This window comes from Haplochromis burtoni, unplaced genomic scaffold, assembly GCF_018398535.1.
Source record: "Haplochromis burtoni strain Fernald_Lab_line unplaced genomic scaffold, NCSU_Asbu1 Contig_37, whole genome shotgun sequence".
Classification (NCBI taxonomy): Eukaryota; Metazoa; Chordata; class Actinopteri; order Cichliformes; family Cichlidae; genus Haplochromis; species Haplochromis burtoni.
The window spans coordinates 3,118,643-3,135,113 of NW_024582398.1; the positions used below are offsets into that span (position 1 = coordinate 3,118,643).

At 40.5% G+C, this 16,471-nt stretch overlaps 2 protein-coding genes across 4 annotated transcripts in view; one reads left to right on the top strand and one right to left on the bottom strand.

Annotated features, from left to right (window-relative positions):
- Window positions 1–5,840: 5,840 nt before the first annotated feature.
- kcng3 (potassium voltage-gated channel, subfamily G, member 3) lies at window positions 5,841–8,947 on the bottom strand. The gene is made up of 2 exons (XM_005919467.3): window positions 7,992–8,947; window positions 5,841–6,506 (listed from the first exon to the last, which is right to left on the bottom strand). Exons 1-2 carry the CDS (start codon window positions 8,606–8,608, stop codon window positions 5,861–5,863), a joined length of 1,263 nt encoding a protein of 420 aa, XP_005919529.1. The 5' UTR covers window positions 8,609–8,947; the 3' UTR covers window positions 5,841–5,860.
- Window positions 8,948–10,545: 1,598 nt separating this feature from the next.
- mta3 (metastasis associated 1 family, member 3) overlaps window positions 10,546–16,471 on the top strand; it is a 29,816-nt gene continuing 23,890 nt past the window's right edge. The window contains exons 1-3 of one of the 3 annotated variants that reach the window (XM_005919465.3): window positions 10,546–10,838; window positions 12,701–12,768; window positions 13,808–13,901. In XM_005919465.3, the coding sequence (XP_005919527.1) occupies window positions 10,811–10,838; window positions 12,701–12,768; window positions 13,808–13,901 (190 nt within the window). In that variant the 5' untranslated portion in view covers window positions 10,546–10,810. The remainder of the gene's footprint in view (window positions 10,839–12,700; window positions 12,769–13,807; window positions 13,902–16,471) is intronic. The other 2 variants (XM_042219768.1, XR_001336190.2) reach the window with 2 other exon arrangements.

The window sequence follows — 16,471 nt, forward strand, 5'->3', positions numbered from 1 at the left end:
CAAACAAACAAACAAACAAACAAACAAACAAACAAATTAAGTGACATGCATAGTCCCCAGAGAATGAAACCTATGAGTCCCAAAATATTTCTTCTGTTCCACCAGCAGGTCAAATTTTTTGTGGTTTCGAGTGAAATAACTCAAAAATGATCATTTTAGATTTATTAAGCACTCACACTGCCATCATAATGAAGTTCAGTAACTTTGGCGATTTGAGAATCTTTCCTCTGGTGTCATCAAGGTCTAAAGGCATAAAGTGTTGTTGGAAATAACTCTAAAATAGAACATTTTCTGCTCACACATTATTCAAATGGACTGCTATAAAGAAGTACACCATAAGGATGCATTTATAACAAGCCTTCTTACGTAATTGTTAAAAAAATGTCTTGAATATTTTTTAATTGTTGATCATTTAAGAGAATTGCAGTTCTTATCAGTGGTTGTGCAATTGTTCAGGACAAAACTATTATAGAAAAGTGGTACTAGTTGTAACATAGCTTCATGTGTATGTAACTCCCTAAAAGCCTTGCAGTTACATAATATGTTCACCCCACCGGCTTCATATGTGTGTGCTTTGTCTTCTGTGTCATGTTTTTTAATTCGTCCTTCCAGGAGCTGTTTTTGTAGCTTAGAACACAGAAAGGCCCATTATAACAAAGTGGCCCATTATAACAAAGTGACACACGGACCCTCTTTAATGGTTTCCAGAGGTGTATAGAGCACCTGCATGCATGAAGGTCACATAACATTATGGTTTTTGTTTGCAAGTCGACATTAGTAATAAAAGAAACACGAGCCTTTCATGATTTGTGCTAGTTTCTGCTGAGATTGCAATTAAAATCGTCCCTGAAGATGATTCCTGAGTTTGCCATCTTACTTTGACTGAAAGCAGAATTTGTCTTTTTACACTTCAAAGTTTCTTTTTTTTCTCAGTGTCAGCAGCCAAACGCTGCCAAGTGCAGCTTGGTTCCCAGGTTCTGCCTGCTTGCATTTTGACCTTTTGTCTGTTTATTGGACATTGGATGCCTGCCTGTGAATTCCCATTTTAGTTTGTCTGGTTGGATTGCCCTTTCTGGTTTTGGACCCTAGCCTGCTTCAACCTTTACTTCTGCTATATTAGCTCTGCCTCAGGTGTCTGTATGTGGGTCTTATTCTCTGTTGACCTTTAACCCTGTTAGCACCAGTTGTGACTTATAATTGTAAGTCCACCTTTTGCCTTCACAACTATCTTAATTTTTTGTGGCATAGATTCAATACAGTGTTGGAAACATTCTTGGTCCGTATTGACATGATAGCATCGCACAGTTCCTACAGATTTATCAGGTAATAATAAGCAATTATCTGAACTGCTGTTGCCTTCCAGTCAATTCAAAGAAGTCTAACCATTCTCTTCTGACCTCTGGCATCAACAAGAAATTTACACTCAGAGAACCGCTGGATATCCCCCCCCCCTTTTTTTTTTGTTTTAGACAATTCTCTGTAAATCCTAGAGATGGCTGTAAATCCCAGTAGATCAACAGTCTTCTGCAACGCTCAGACCAGCCTGGCATCAACAACCGTGCCACATTCAAACTCTCTTAAAACACCTTTCCTCTAAATTCTGATGCTCGGTTTAAACCTCAGCAGGTCATCTTGACCATATCTACATGCCTAAATGCACTGGGTTGCTGCCATGTGATTGGCTGATTAGATATTTGTGTTAACAAGCAGTTGAACAGGTGTGCCTACTAAACATCGGCAGCACTCTTGTGAGCTTCTCAGAGTGTGCCAATTAGAATTTAGCAAAATGAACAGCTGTGCTTTAATACAGCACCACAGAGCGGCTTGCTTCAGCGATCTCAGTAGTTAACGGCAAGAATAAGGGGTTATAAAAACAAAATGAGGAGAAATTTTTTTTGGCCACAATTCAATTAATAAACACCAGCTCTATCAGTAAAAACAGGCAGCGTGATGGTGCATTAGTTGGCACTTTCACCTCAGGGCAAGAAATTTCAGGGTTTCAAGATTCTCTGGTCTACTGGGGCATTGATTTTGAGTTTGCATGTTCTCCCTGTTCTTCCAAGTCCTCTGGCTTCCTCCCACATGCGTGTTAGGTTAATTGTCGGTTCTAAATTGGCTGCAGGTGTGACATAAATAAAGTACTGTATGAACATGTGACCGCTGTTATAGCACCCTGAATTTTTAGAAAAAACAACAGTTTGGTCAATTTATCGGAAGAACCACTAAAAAATGGATACTTGTTTTTTTGAGCCCGCATGTATTTATTTATTTTTTTTTAAACCTCAGGTGCTTATGACACTAAAAGAGTTGAGTGAGTAAACACAGCTATCAGAGCTCATTGACAGATGTGCAACATGTTGAAAAGGTTTGAGAGCTGAGAACAGTGCGTCAGCATGGCTTTTTTTGGTTTAGTGCCAATTTACCCTCATAGACTGCAGTGCAATGATCGCTCCAGTGTGAATCCAATGAGTGCACTAAATGACCTTGCCAACAGGCTCAGATGTTACATTCCCACTGCCTCCACAAAGTAATGGGAGAAGGGTTTAAATGGTATTGCGATCATTGCATGAATATTTCAAAATCGCACCTTCACTGATCACGTCCTGAGGTCAATTTTTAGTTCTGCTAATTTAATTAAGAATATCATGAGTTTGAATATTGTGAGAGCTGATGATTGAGACTGATAATTTTCAGAACATGACACTGAGATCAGACTATTTTTCTGGCTCAATCTGATTTCTAATACGCTATTAGACAGTCAGAGGCATTTTGCAAAGAGTAATTTTATTACAAAAGCTCGTACATTGATCACATTAATTACAACTCCAGAGTGTACTGATGAAAATGTTTTGATTGATGGTTTCAATCAGGCCTGGCCAAACTTCACTGGTAAAAAGCTATGCTACATGAATAATGCATTGGAAGGTAGGTAATAAAATATTGATTGTGTTTAATTCAATTGTGCAACTACTTAAAAAGCACATCAATAGCAGCTACGAGGATACGGAGGTGTCTACAGTACACATTAAATACATACAGGGCTGCACAGATTATGAGGATTTAACATATGTAGACTACTATCAGTACAAAGACACAGTGAACATTGTTTAAATTTCCTTTGCAAGAAGAAGAAGAAGAGCAGGATTTTGATGCGTGTGTGTAAAAAGAGGATTGTTGATGGCAACAGGAGGAAGAGGAGAGGAGATGCAGAGAAAGACTGTTGTGTGGGAGAGGTGTTGACTTGTTTGTTTGGATCATGTGTCTCTTCAACAAATCGTATCATCTTGGCAAACCGTGCAAACATGTCTGAATCATGAATGTCAGAACCATGACATTGACAGCCTCCATTGTTCTTTTTATTTTTTTTCCCTCTACACTTGATTTTTTTTCCCCTGTACGTTTGTTTTTAGTAATTTTAAATAATCGCTCTGATGCTGTGATATTCCAGATAATCGTAGGACAAAAAAGCTGCGTGCCAGCCAGGAGGTGTGCGTGGATGTAGCCTATTTGCGTGCACACAAATCAACCACAATTATGATTGACATGCTGGAGGATGATGTTGCCTTGGAGACACAGAAATACAAAATGCCTTACATTCACTGGCAAACAGAGAAGCGATGCATGCTGCATCTATTCATTCTTCGTGCTCGGGTTTGAACCACATTCCAACATTTTTGCCCAGAATCTTTTATGCTCACTTTCACACTCCATCTGCTCTGTCATATCTATCTCAGTGTTATTGTCTGCCACCTTGCAGTCCTCGGTGACCTGTCTCCATATTTCATTATCATCGGCTTAACTCCCCCCCACAGACCCCCAAACTAAGCCCTCTGTTTAACTCCTCCATCCCCACTTTGCAGTCCCCTGTTCACTCCTTCTCTTTATTTCACAGGTTTAACAGGATGCATCTAGGTCACACATCAATCTCTTGTAACTTGTACCATCTGTGTGCAAAGCTTAGACAAAGTGAAAGGCTGATGGCCAGACAAACAAACACAAACATACACACACGTTGCACTTGACGCAGCCGTCTCTGCCAGTGTTGTAACCAGGGGAATATGAGTAAACAGCAGCCGCTGTCAGATCTGGATTGACTGCACCTGTCTGCGTTTAATAAATAAATATCTGTGTATTCCTATTGTTACGTATGGTGCAGTTAAGAAGAGAGTCGCACAACATGTTGGTTCAAGACAATGAAAACAAAAGCTTCTATTCTACACATACAAAAGGCTCTGCGATCAGACTTTAATAACCTACAAACTTGGCTGTCAGATAACAAATTACTGCTCAATAAAAACCTGCTTTATGCTCTTTGGCCTGAGACAGAACATCAACTTAAATCTAATTTGCTGCATTTAACCCATAATGATGCTGGAGCTCTTCAGAAAACGGGGGAAAAAATGAAATATTTATGTGTGTGGGTTGACTCTGAACTTATCTTCCAACCACACATCGATCATTTCGTGAAGGTAAGCTTTGGTGCTGGTGCTCTGCATTGTTCCACACGAGAGACTTTTTTTTTCTTTTTACAGCCTATTGAAGTGCTTTAACCCTGATCTACTTCATCTCAATGGTACATACTATGATTTACAATTGGCTGCGCTTTCTTTTTCTAACATAATGTGACTTAGTAAATACATGATATAATTTTTATTTGTAGTGTTTTTAATGCATTATTTTGATTATAGTCACACTTTTTTAAACTTCTACATCATGTATTAGAAGCTTTGGTCTAAACCTGTTTTAAAATAGATTTTATTCTTTTACTTATGTTCTGTCATATATAATGTTGCACTGGTGAAATCTCATATTAAACAAAGTTTAAAAAATAGTGATATGTATGTGTATATGTACAAGTAGCCTTTAGTCTGCTCTGATGCTCACACTTAGATCTGTGAGATACCAAAAACAGCAGATATACTTAACATGATCATCTCAAGCACACAGCTTTGTCTATGAGTGCAAAAGCCCCAGCCATCAGCCTTTCAGAGCTTCTGTCTGCAAGGGACAGTGAATCAGAAGAAAGTTGGATTAAAGGGAGGGTGCCTTTAAAGGGAGAAAGCTATAACAGCTTATTTCAGACAGTGGGTGAACTGAGGGGTTGCACAAGGCCCTATTGAACAATAATTCATGCAAAGCTATTCTAATAGTGTTAAGGAATTAAAACAACAGCATTTATGTTTCATTTTGTGTTTGACTAAAATAAGCTTAGTACCTTTAAATATGAGCTCTGTGTTATTTTTTCACTGACTTGAAAATATCTTGTTTTGTCAACTCAGAGTAGAATAAATTATTGAAAACATAAGCAAACATATTAATTTATTGTTTTACTATTAAGTTAATATATTTGTATAGTCCATCTTTGTATGTCTGGTTTATGTTATTTTCTGTCCTTTTTTTTTTGGTAGGTATACTCCAACATATCTGCCTTGCTGTCTGTATCAGCCTTGTTGACTGATGTTGTTCTACTGGTAAACAAGATGCCATTTACCAATGTCCTTCACTGACATTTATATATTTTGCACTGACTAAATGTTCACAGATAGTTGTTTTTATAATGACAATTTGTTTTCCTGATGCATAGGGGAAATAAAAATAACTTCAAAAACAAAATAAACTGAAACACATGAAGATATTGCAGAATTTCACAATTGTTAAATGTTATGTTTTCTTAGTCTTCTTTTTTCTGTTTGATATATGAATGTTTAAAGGGTTTTTCTAGGAAATTTATTGTACCTGGATCTAGACTGGACAAAATAAAATCTGGAAGGAAAAAAGGGCACATCAAACATTTGATGGTCTTCTGGTCATTAGAGTTTCTTTTTTTTGTCGGCAGGATGGTAGGCAGGATAGGACATGTTCATTGCAGCATTTCTGCCGACAGGTTGCGTGCATATCTGGCAGAGCGCAGTTTGAGTTCATGGTAGCACTGAACAAAACTGTGGTAGATGAATGTGATGGGCAGCGCCAGGAGCACAATGCCGCTCACTACACACATTCCCCCAAGCACCCGTCCTCCGATTGTTACCGGGTACACATCCCCGTAACCCACTGTTGTCATTGAAATAATAACCCACCAGGCAGCAGCAGGGATGCTGGCATAATCACTGTTCTGGGTCTCGAGATCCAAGCCGTGTTCCAGTAGCTGGGCCAGGGCACTGTATATAGCCATGGCAACGCAGACAAACACCATCAACATGACCATCTCTCGGTAGCAGCGCCTGAGAGTCAACCCTAGAGTCTGCAGTCCCAGGAAGTGTCTGGCCAGCTTCATGAGCCAGAACGCTCTCATCATCCTCAGGACTCGCAGTATGACTCCAGCAACCCCGAGCCCAGCACCCGGCATCCCTGCCCGGGCCATCGCCATAGTGACATAGTAAGGGGTAATGGCAATCACGTCGATGATGTTGAGTGGCCTTCGGAGGAAGTCCCACTTGTCTTTAGCCACCAGAAAGCGCACTATGCACTCTGCCGTGAACCAGCCAATACACACTGCCTCCACTATCCTACAGAGAAGATAGAAGAAAAATTAGTTGCACACACTGTAAACAGGAAATGACAGAGGAGGTACAGTGAGATATGGATGGCATGAAATATGAAATACTGCCTGGCAGTCAGTAAATGTGAGGAAGGAGGAAGCAAAGCAAGGGGAGTTAAATGATGGGAAATAAGGAACAAAGCTGTCACAGTTCAGGCCTGGCACAAGTAAACAAAGACAGCAGGACAGATACATGGGCTAGTAAATTTCCGGCAAACTGCACAGAGGGAGGGTTTAAACCCTTCAAAGAAAGACTGTGTCAAAGACGGTCACATAATTACCCCATTGACAAGCAGAGCAAGGCCAGTCAAAATGAATTAGAGAATGATGATTCTTGCATTAGATATAAATGCAGTGAAGCCCAGAAATGACAAAAATACCTGCAAAGCAACTATCAGAATAGTTGCAGCAACCCAAATTATGTAGCAACTGAGAGAACTGCATCATCTAATGACATGAAACTAAATTGGAATCCTTTTGCCCTCAGAGTATACAAGCCACTTGTATTGGCTACTTAACCACTGTAGCTGATCCAAAACTCAAAACTATGTCCAGCCTGAGGGAGCATAACCTAACCTTATATAGAGAATGGGCAGCTCAGGCTTCCAGGAAAGTACAGGCCAAAATCACGCAGACATGGAGATACACGTTTTTGCGCCTACATGCTTAAGTTAAAGAAACAAAACTCTGACTTATGATGATTCCTGTAAGTGGCCTAATTTCTTTGTTTGCTTGCACTATTATATAATCCCCTCAGTACACATTCTACTTTTATCTCATTGCCCACTCAAATATTATGAATCTATGATTACCTGATGTTTGCCCTTCATGTGCGCAATGCAGTGTAAACTAAGCAGGACAGTAAACATATTCAGACTAACTGTGAAGAGGGTGGGAGAAATAAGAGGGGAAAGCTATGGATTGGCTATTGATTTGCTTCCTCGGGGGCCTGTCCGGCTGTCATGTGAGGAGCCTAAGGTGTAATGTGCTGCCTGAAACTTGTCAGCGGGCATATTGAGTTCAGGGGCATCAATTCACTAAAGCACAAGAACAAATCCCCTGCAGGCAACGTAATACATGGATGTTTTAAATATCTTGCTTTGCTGTCATTCTTATTTTTATGTTATTATACCAAACATCCTAGAAAACACTCAAAAAGCTGAAGTAGAAAACATCTCAATGCATCCACCTCGTGGTTAATATTAGTGCGCAATGACTTTGGCCGTTGCCTTGAACTCATGCATGATCAAATGTTAAGAGGTATATTTATTTATTTATGCTACTTGTAATGACAAAATCAAATATTTGACACGATTTCATCTGTTCCGCTCACTTTTACACAAGACTGTCTCAGTTGTAGGATATCCGCACACATTGCGCCGAAACATTTGGCAGCATTTTCATGAGGGGGCTTCTATTCCTTCAAGTTAACTGACCCTTGACAATCGCCTACCTGTGTTCCTCCACAGTAGTTCTCTTGGCTGTATCCCAATCCGGCAGGGTGCTAGCGCACAGCATGATCATAGAAACGATAACAAAGATCACGGACACTGAAGCCAAAAGCTGCGCTACAAGGGAAGAGTTGGGCTCCTCAAAAGCCTTGCGCATTTTCTCGAGCCACCTAGCGCGACATGTGAGCTCAGCCTCTTGCACTGACTCCCCTGTGCTCTGGGGCTCATCCTCGATGTCCCCCTCAGAGAGTGTGTCCAGTCCGATGTCGGACATCCTATCGTCCAGGCGTTTCTGGCAGCAGGAGTCCAAGTGCGCGCTCTCCAGTCCCCAGTAGAGCATCTCTGTGTAGAAGGACAGCTCACACACTCCGGGAACAAATCGGAGTTTGCCGGAGCGCACGTACAACATAATAAACACGAAAGCCTGAGCGTGGCGGTCGAAGAAAAACTCATTCCGGTCCCGATCGTAGTCATCGCAGAGTTCGAGGACCTCTTTCTCGGTTGCGCAGGCAATCAGGCGGCTGACGCGTCGAAGAGGGAAATCCCTGATCACCTCACGGGTGAAGGCGTACCGGGTTCCCCCGACGTTAAGCACGCAGATGCTCTTCCCGAACTTCATTTTGACAACTTAAATCATGAAAGCCTAAAAGAACTCTTCACAGTCCATTCTTCCTTGCATCGCAGGAGTTTGGGCACTTGGGGAACTCGTCTCCCCTGCCCCGGGGCGTGGTTCGCTTTGAGTGAAGGTGGCCCTGCGCTGAGGTCCGTGGCTGCTAACTGTTAACTCTTCCCTCTGTCATTGACTCTATTCTCCGTCTCCCTCTGTAGCCTGAAGAAGAGACTCATCCCCCCAGTCAGCTCCAGCCAATCCCATCAGTGATGTCACAAGCGCGCGCGCGGACACACGCAGAGAAAAATCCATAAGCAACAGGAGTATAGAGCGTAATATGTGATTTAAGTCCACAGTGGAGACTGTTTCTTCCTATAAAATACTGTTTAGATTCTCCTGGAAGCAGATGAGAAATTATCGTCAAACATGATGAAAACCGGGAGGAAAATTCTTGTTTAAGAAAGCTTAGTTATGTCTCACTGTAATATTCCCTGTTACACTGACAAAAAAATAGATATGAAGCTTGTATTTGATATGCTTGCACCATTATTAAAATGTTGACCATTTTATATCATTTGATTAAGATAGATAGAGATACTTATATATGACTTGTGAAACAAAAGATACATTATGTTGAGGTAAGTATAATAGAAAAAAAATAGCAAGAGAAATATATGCACACATGTATAATTTATTATTGTTATTATTGCTAGTATTATTATTATACAAATAAAGGTGTTTTTTTACTATTATTTTGATTTATGCAGATTTGTGCAGCTTTATTTATTTATGTATTTGTTTTGAACAAACATAAAGAAAATAGTAATTGTTTTAACTTAGCAATGCAAATATTCTATACCAGCTCATTTGATAGCAAAATAAAATAATAATAATGGCCTGTATTTATATAGCGCTTTACTAGTCCCTAAGGACCCCAAAGCGCTTTACATATCCAGTCATCCACCCATTCACACACAGGTGATGGCAAGCTACATTGTAGCCACAGCCACCCTGGGGCGCACTGACAGAGGCGAGGCTGCCGGACACTGGCGCCACCGGGCCCTCTGACCACCACCAGTAGGGTGAAGTGTCTTGCCCAAGGACACAACGACCGAGACTGTCCAAGCCGGGGCTCAAACCGGCAACCTTCCGATTACAAGGCGAACTCCCAACTCTTGAGCCACGATCGCCCCGTTATTATCTAGGGCTGGTTCACGCCCCTAGATAATAATATCTACATCAATGTTTTAGCCGTGCGACAAACTGGCGACCTGTCAAGGGTGTACCTTGCCTGCCTGATAAGGGAATGGATGGATGGATGGATGTCTACATCAAGTATACAAAACATAATCATATATTGAATCTTCTTCTTCTTTGCCACAGCATCATCTGCCTTCATCTCACTATGTCACTGTTACATCAACCATCTGCATATCTTTCTTCAATACAGCCATAAATCTTCTCCGAAGTCTTCTACTTTTACTACTGCCTGGAAGGTAAATCTTTAACATCCTTTTTTCTAATATATCACAGTATATCCCTCCAAGCTATCTAAGCCTCGCTTCTCTAAAGTTATTAGAATTATAAATTACGTACTCATTTCTAATTCTGTCCACTCTGGTCAAGGTGGATCATGTAACGATGCGTAAAAGATAATAATAATAATAATAATAATAATAATAATAATAATAATAATAACAACAACAACAACAACAACAACACAGAGACTTCTTCATGTAAACAGTTCCTTTTAAGTTTTAGAGCCCTTTCTGATTTGTTAGGAATTTTAGAGAGACTCAGTTTCAATGATTAGATTCGAGTTTAAACTTCTGGCTTTACAGATATAAAAATGTCCTAAAAAATAATGTACATACTGCTTTCTTATGTTTTCTGAGGTGGGCTGGTGTCTGCGCGTGTGGGCCGCGTGTGGTTGTGCTGCGCGTGCGCGGGCCCCCTCCAGCGTCAGCAGTGGTTTTTCGGGTTGATCCGACTTCTTTTGGCTGCCGTGAGTTAACTGTATCATAAAGGGTGCTGTGACTCGAAGGAGGAGGGGGGGTTGAATTGCCATAATTCTCCCGATAGGTTACACATCCGGAGTCCCGACCATCTTAATTTGTCGCTCCTTTTCCCTTCAAAGAGAGTAACTTTTATTGTTTTTATTAATTTATTCCATTTCTCTTAGTTTATGGTTTGCACACTGGGAGGGCAGAAATGGCGGCCAACATGTACCGGGTCGGAGGTATGTATGTCAATGTGGATCTTTTTATCAAAGAGAAACCGTTACAGTTTTGCACCTTCTGGGCGTTATTTTGTGTTATTTTGAGCCGTTTGCATTTAATGGTGGAGATGCGGATGTGCTACAGCAACGCGGACGCGTTAAGTTGAAGCAGGAAGGTGAGAGTTGGTGTATATTTGAGATTCAAAATGGGTCAGGCCTCGCGTCTGTCGTGGCCACAGCAGCTAGCCGCCAGCTTGCTAAATGGTTAGCTGGCAATGTAAACATTTTTCACTTGTTTGCTGCTCCCCGGGTTTCTGAATTCTTAGACCAGGGGATACAGGGGGCTTCTACACGGATAGACCTCACGACTAGACGTGTGTTTCAAAGGTTGTTAACATGCTACCACGGACAGTCTGAAGCTGCCTTTGTATTTGCCACTCCTGGCATGCAGCCATTAGTACGAGACCTTATTTAGCTAACGTTAGCACCAGCGATGGCTTCACTGATTACCATTAATGCCGTCTCAGCGCTCGTTTGCTGCATTTAATGATCGTATTTAACCATCTCGGTAACATCAGGTGCCAAACTGTTTTGCCAAAGTGACCACCTACAGTAACCACAAGTGCAATTAATTATCAAACAGGGATGCAGGCTGGCTGATTTGCTAGCTAGCTCCTTAGCAGTCTACTGGAATTCAACATCAAATTATTGTCTCCGCGCATGGCGTCGCTGCGTCTGCTTTTACACATTTATTCAGGAATACTTGAGCTTTAAATACATACACAGACGGCCACGTAGCCTAATTGCATTAATGCTTGACATGCCACGCAAACTATAGGCGTCTAATGACATATCTTGCAGCACTTTATAACCGGTATTTTCGAGGTGCATCAGCTTATTGTCCCCTCACGTCACCTTTAGGCTAACTTCTGCTGCTTTTAGGTGCTCATTGTAAACTCCGTGAACTTGTCGATAGGACACACAAACTTCCAGGTACATTCAGGTACAGTTTTTCTCCCTGTATGGAACAAGTCTTAACAAATGTAGTCAATATTTTGCTGCTACATTGCAAACAAAAAAAAAGATGGGATCTGTAGTTTATTCATTTATTTAAGGTTTGTTTTGGTTTTGACTTTTTACAGCATTGCAACACTGATGTGCAGTACATTCCCATCCCAGAGGCTGAGAGTTATCATACACATTAGCATGATGATACATAGACTTTAATGACATGCACAACTCTGAAAAATATGCCGCTTCACCGTTTAAAAGTCTGGAACATGTGGAATGAAATATATCAGACTTTGTGTGAATGCTGCCTTTGCCACAACCTAAAGTTGTGTAAAGTTTAATAAAAAAAAAAGAGATATTGTTACATTTATTTTATTTGTCCCATTTGTTGGGAACTGGCAGTGTCTAGAAGACACATAAGCTGGAAGAAAGATGGGGATTCAAACCAGTGCTTCTGCATTAGGCTTACGGCATATGGGTCATCTACTCAAAACCAGAGAGCTATACTGGCATCTGGTGATGTTATTTATATGCATGGGCAATCTTTTTTTTTTTTTTTTTAATGGCATATTGAAGTTTTTATTGTCTTTAATTTATTTTTTCATACAAACTGAAACAGTGTGGTAACATATGGCAACAGGTTGAAAGACTGATAATTTTGCACTTTTATTCACCCATAACTTGGTGGTTGTTGACTATAGATTTTTCCTTTTAACTTTTCTGGTGCAACACTTTCTGAAAGTCACAACTTTGCACATATTTATTGATTTAAAGGACATGCATATTCTTTGATTTGACCTACTGTAGCGCCAATGTATTAGTTCATGCGGTCTATATATTTAAATATATGATATGCGTGTTTCCTGTTGCAGACTATGTATTCTTTGAGAACTCCTCCAGTAACCCTTACCTGATCCGTCGGATAGAAGAACTCAATAAGGTACTGATGTGTGCGTTTTTCATTTTCATGAGTGTGAGAATATGTTAGAGAATTCCTTGAATTCCTCTGTGCTCCTGTCCCCACCCTATTACTTTCCCATTGTTTGTGTGGATTTTGTGACCTTGTTTGTAATATGACTTGAAAAGACAGGTGTTCCCTGATCTACCAACTGTCATTAGTATGACTTGACACACCTGTGTGTGTGTAGGCGGGGTGACTATTATCAACATTTCACAAGCTCATGTAGCTTTGGGCTAAAGATGCAGATTTATTTTAATTATAAGCTGATACCAACCTTGAACAGCAGTGTTGTTGCTCTCTCTTTTTTCTCTCGGCATTTTACCGTAATTCCTGTTTTATTTTGTTCGAAATCCTTCACAAGCATTGTTAATAGGTGTGTAAAAGCTTTTCCTGTGTCATGCTTGCACTGAGATGTTCAGATAAATGCAGGTCATTATCGGATTGTGTGGGTGGAATAATGCTAGATCACATTATCATCCTGAAAGAGTGTACTGAGGCTCAATGTTATAATCTAAAGACAGGAGACATCGTAATTATCATAAATGATGAAGTAACAGGAAGTCCCTGCAGCATGATACCATTTAATAAAGCTCTGCTGTTGCAAATACAAGCTGTATGAAGCTTATCGTGTTGGTAAAGGTGAAATGGAGTCCTTGATCAAGCACGATGGACATTTTTGTGGCTTTAGCTAGTGCATCGATATGCACATCGTTGTTCCTGTTATTTACTCCAGATCCCTTTTTATATAGATACATTTGCTTTTGTACACAAACTTGGAAGCAGGTAGGTGGGGAGTATAAGTTGTTTCTTTTTTTTTTTTCTTCTTCTTCTTCAAACCTTTTTCAAACCTTTTACCCCCACATCTAGTCATCAGTCACGACATTTAATACTGGCTGAGTTTGAGCACAGCTTGATAGGTACACAAAGGAGCCAGGTCTCTTGGGAAATTACAGGGTTGCACAGGTAGGTGTTGCCACTTATTTGAGTCAACCTGGATGTCTCTCCTCCTCTCTTTTAGACTGCCAGTGGGAACGTGGAGGCCAAGGTAGTTTGTTTCTACAGAAGGAGAGACATCTCCCACAGCCTCATCCAGCTTGCAGATAAACATGCAAGTGAGTAGCAGTCGTGACGCATCATCTGTGTAAAACAGTACAGTTTCTTTAGATTGTGTTTGCATTAATACACATTAAACTGTTGTATTAGAGGGTTCTGTGCTCTAATTCACCATCTGGTTCTATGTGGGTACTCCGGCTTCCTTCCACAGCCCAAAGACATGCAGTTAGTGGGGTTAGGTTAATTGGTGAGACTAAACTGCTTCTATGTCGGAATGTAAGTGTAAATGTCTTGATGCATGCTCAATCATCTAGGTAAGGAAAACCCAAAAAGTTGGAGACTGAAGAAGTCACTTGGATGAGTGACGAAATGTTTCTCCCACTGAAAACGCTATGTTCAGATGAACAGAATAAACTTTTTGGGTAAGTGTGAATGGTTTCTGTCTTTCTGTGTTGGCCCGGTGACTGGCGACCTTACCTTTTGCTTTATGGCAGTGGGGATGTGCTCCAGCTCAACTGTGACCCTGAATTAGATAAGCAGAAGAAACTGGGTGGATGGGTTCTTTCTGTTTTGCTAAACTTTAGAGTGACTTGTCTTTGTTGGTTGGACAAATCAAGCAGTGTCACCTTGGACTCTATGAAATATTGTATTCTAAATTGTATTTTTTTCCTTTAAGGAGAGTTGTGATATTTTAGACTAGTCAATTATGTGACAGAAGTGTAACCAGTGGTGAAGATTAAGCCATCCATACATCCATCCATTTTCTTTCACTTATGCAGTTTAGGATCACAAGTGGCTGGAGCTGATTCCAGCTGTCATAGGCTGAGAGGCAGGGTACACCCTGGACTGAACTGGTCATCAGTCTGTCACAGGGCTGACACAGAGAGACAGGAAACCATTCACACTTGGGGCCAGTTTAGTATTACCAATCAACGCAGCCCACGCATGGTTTAGATGGTGGGAGGAGGCTGGAGTACTGGGAAAGTAGGGCTGGGTGATATGGCCTAAAATTCATATTGTGATATAATTTGAAGCATGTGCGGTAACGATATATATCGCGATATATTATTTTCTTCTGTATAATGTATTTTCCACACTATAAGGCACACTTAAAATCCTTTAATTTTCTCAAAAATCGAGAGTGCGCCTTATGTATGAATTCTGGTTGTGCTTACTGACCTCGAACTGATTTTGGCGTGCAGAAATCTGTTAAAAATGTTTTAGTACAACTTTGGTAAGCCGCACTGCTTGATGGATTGTCAGAGCATTACGGCTGCCGTAGTGAGGAGCTTCTGGGTCCTGAGTAATCTGGGTCCAAAACTCCGTCCCCTCAGGTCCCAAAGTCAAACGAACACTGAGAGTTAAAATGGTCTAAATTCTTTCATCTTTAATAAAATCATCAGTGTTGCTGCTTTACCAGGTGTAACAATTAAGTTTAACATCCAGGCATCCATGAAAACAGAAGTTATTAAATTTAATGGAGTTAGAAATTAACAGGAAGTTAGCTCGCTAGTTTCCACCTAAACATGGCATACCATGTTCTGAGAGATTTTTGAAACTATTTAAAACGTACAGCTCTGCTGCCACTTCCAACATAAATGAAGACAGAAAAATAAACAGCAGTGGCGTTTGCAGGGTTACTGAAGTTGGACTACCTGGTATATAATGTTGTGCTACGTGATTGCTAGCAACACAGCTATGTTAGCATAACATTAGCACAGTGAAGCTGGAGGATGAACGCCAACTTTTTTTCCACTTGATAAAAGTTAACGTGAGGGATTCTGGTGGTTGGGGACAAATGCAATCGCATAGCAGGATGCTATACACGGGCCAAACTTCAGTCAGGAGAACAACTGAGATTATTCATCCACAATACGAGGTTAGTTATTAATATACTGCAACAACATGGGAATACAACAGCTGCGAGAGAATTCAGCATTAATGAATCAATGTTACGGAAGTGGAGGAAGCGCAGTTTTTGGCTTTCCCCATATTTCAAAAGTGCTTCATCTCTTTGCTATGACTCTCGGCATAATTTGCAGATGACCAGACGACCAAAACAGGCGCAGCTTGATGACATCAACATGCGCTATCGCGATAGAGCGGTATAGTCAAAATCTCTATCGTTGGCCAAATTTATATTGTTTCTATCGTATATCGTTTATATCGCCCACCCCTATGGGAAAGAACAAGCAAGCACCACAGAAAAGGGCCCAAGTCTTGATTTGAACCCAGAACCTTCTTGTTTTGAGGATGTAATGTGATGGCTCAATTTCAACAGACAGATGATATCAGGATGACTTAATTATCGAAATTTTTTAAAGACTTTAAACTTGAGACATGACACTTTGGATTTTTTTTTGTTTTTTCAGAAAAAAATGTAATTAAGCTTTCAGTCAATCAGAATGACATTTCCAATAGTGATTTCTCTTGGCAACTTTGTAAATTGCGCATTTAACTAGAAATAAGAGGTTTTTAATGCCAGAGATGGAGACGTTGAAACTTAAATTTGTACTCCAACTTGGGGGGATTCATGTTTGTATTTCACAGTAATTTCTCAATTGCTTGTTACTGCATTTTACAGAATTTGAGTGTGGATGTGTGAAGTGAAAAGGAAAAGAAAGTGTCA

Coding starts and splice junctions, on each gene's coding strand:
- kcng3 (XM_005919467.3), bottom strand. CDS start 8,608: ATGAAGTTCGGGAAGAGCATCTGCGTGCTTAACGTCGGGGGAACCCGG. Junction 6,507..7,991: donor ACTACTGTGGAGGAACACAG/GTAGGCGATTGT, acceptor TCTTCTCTGTAG/GATAGTGGAGGCAGTGTGTA.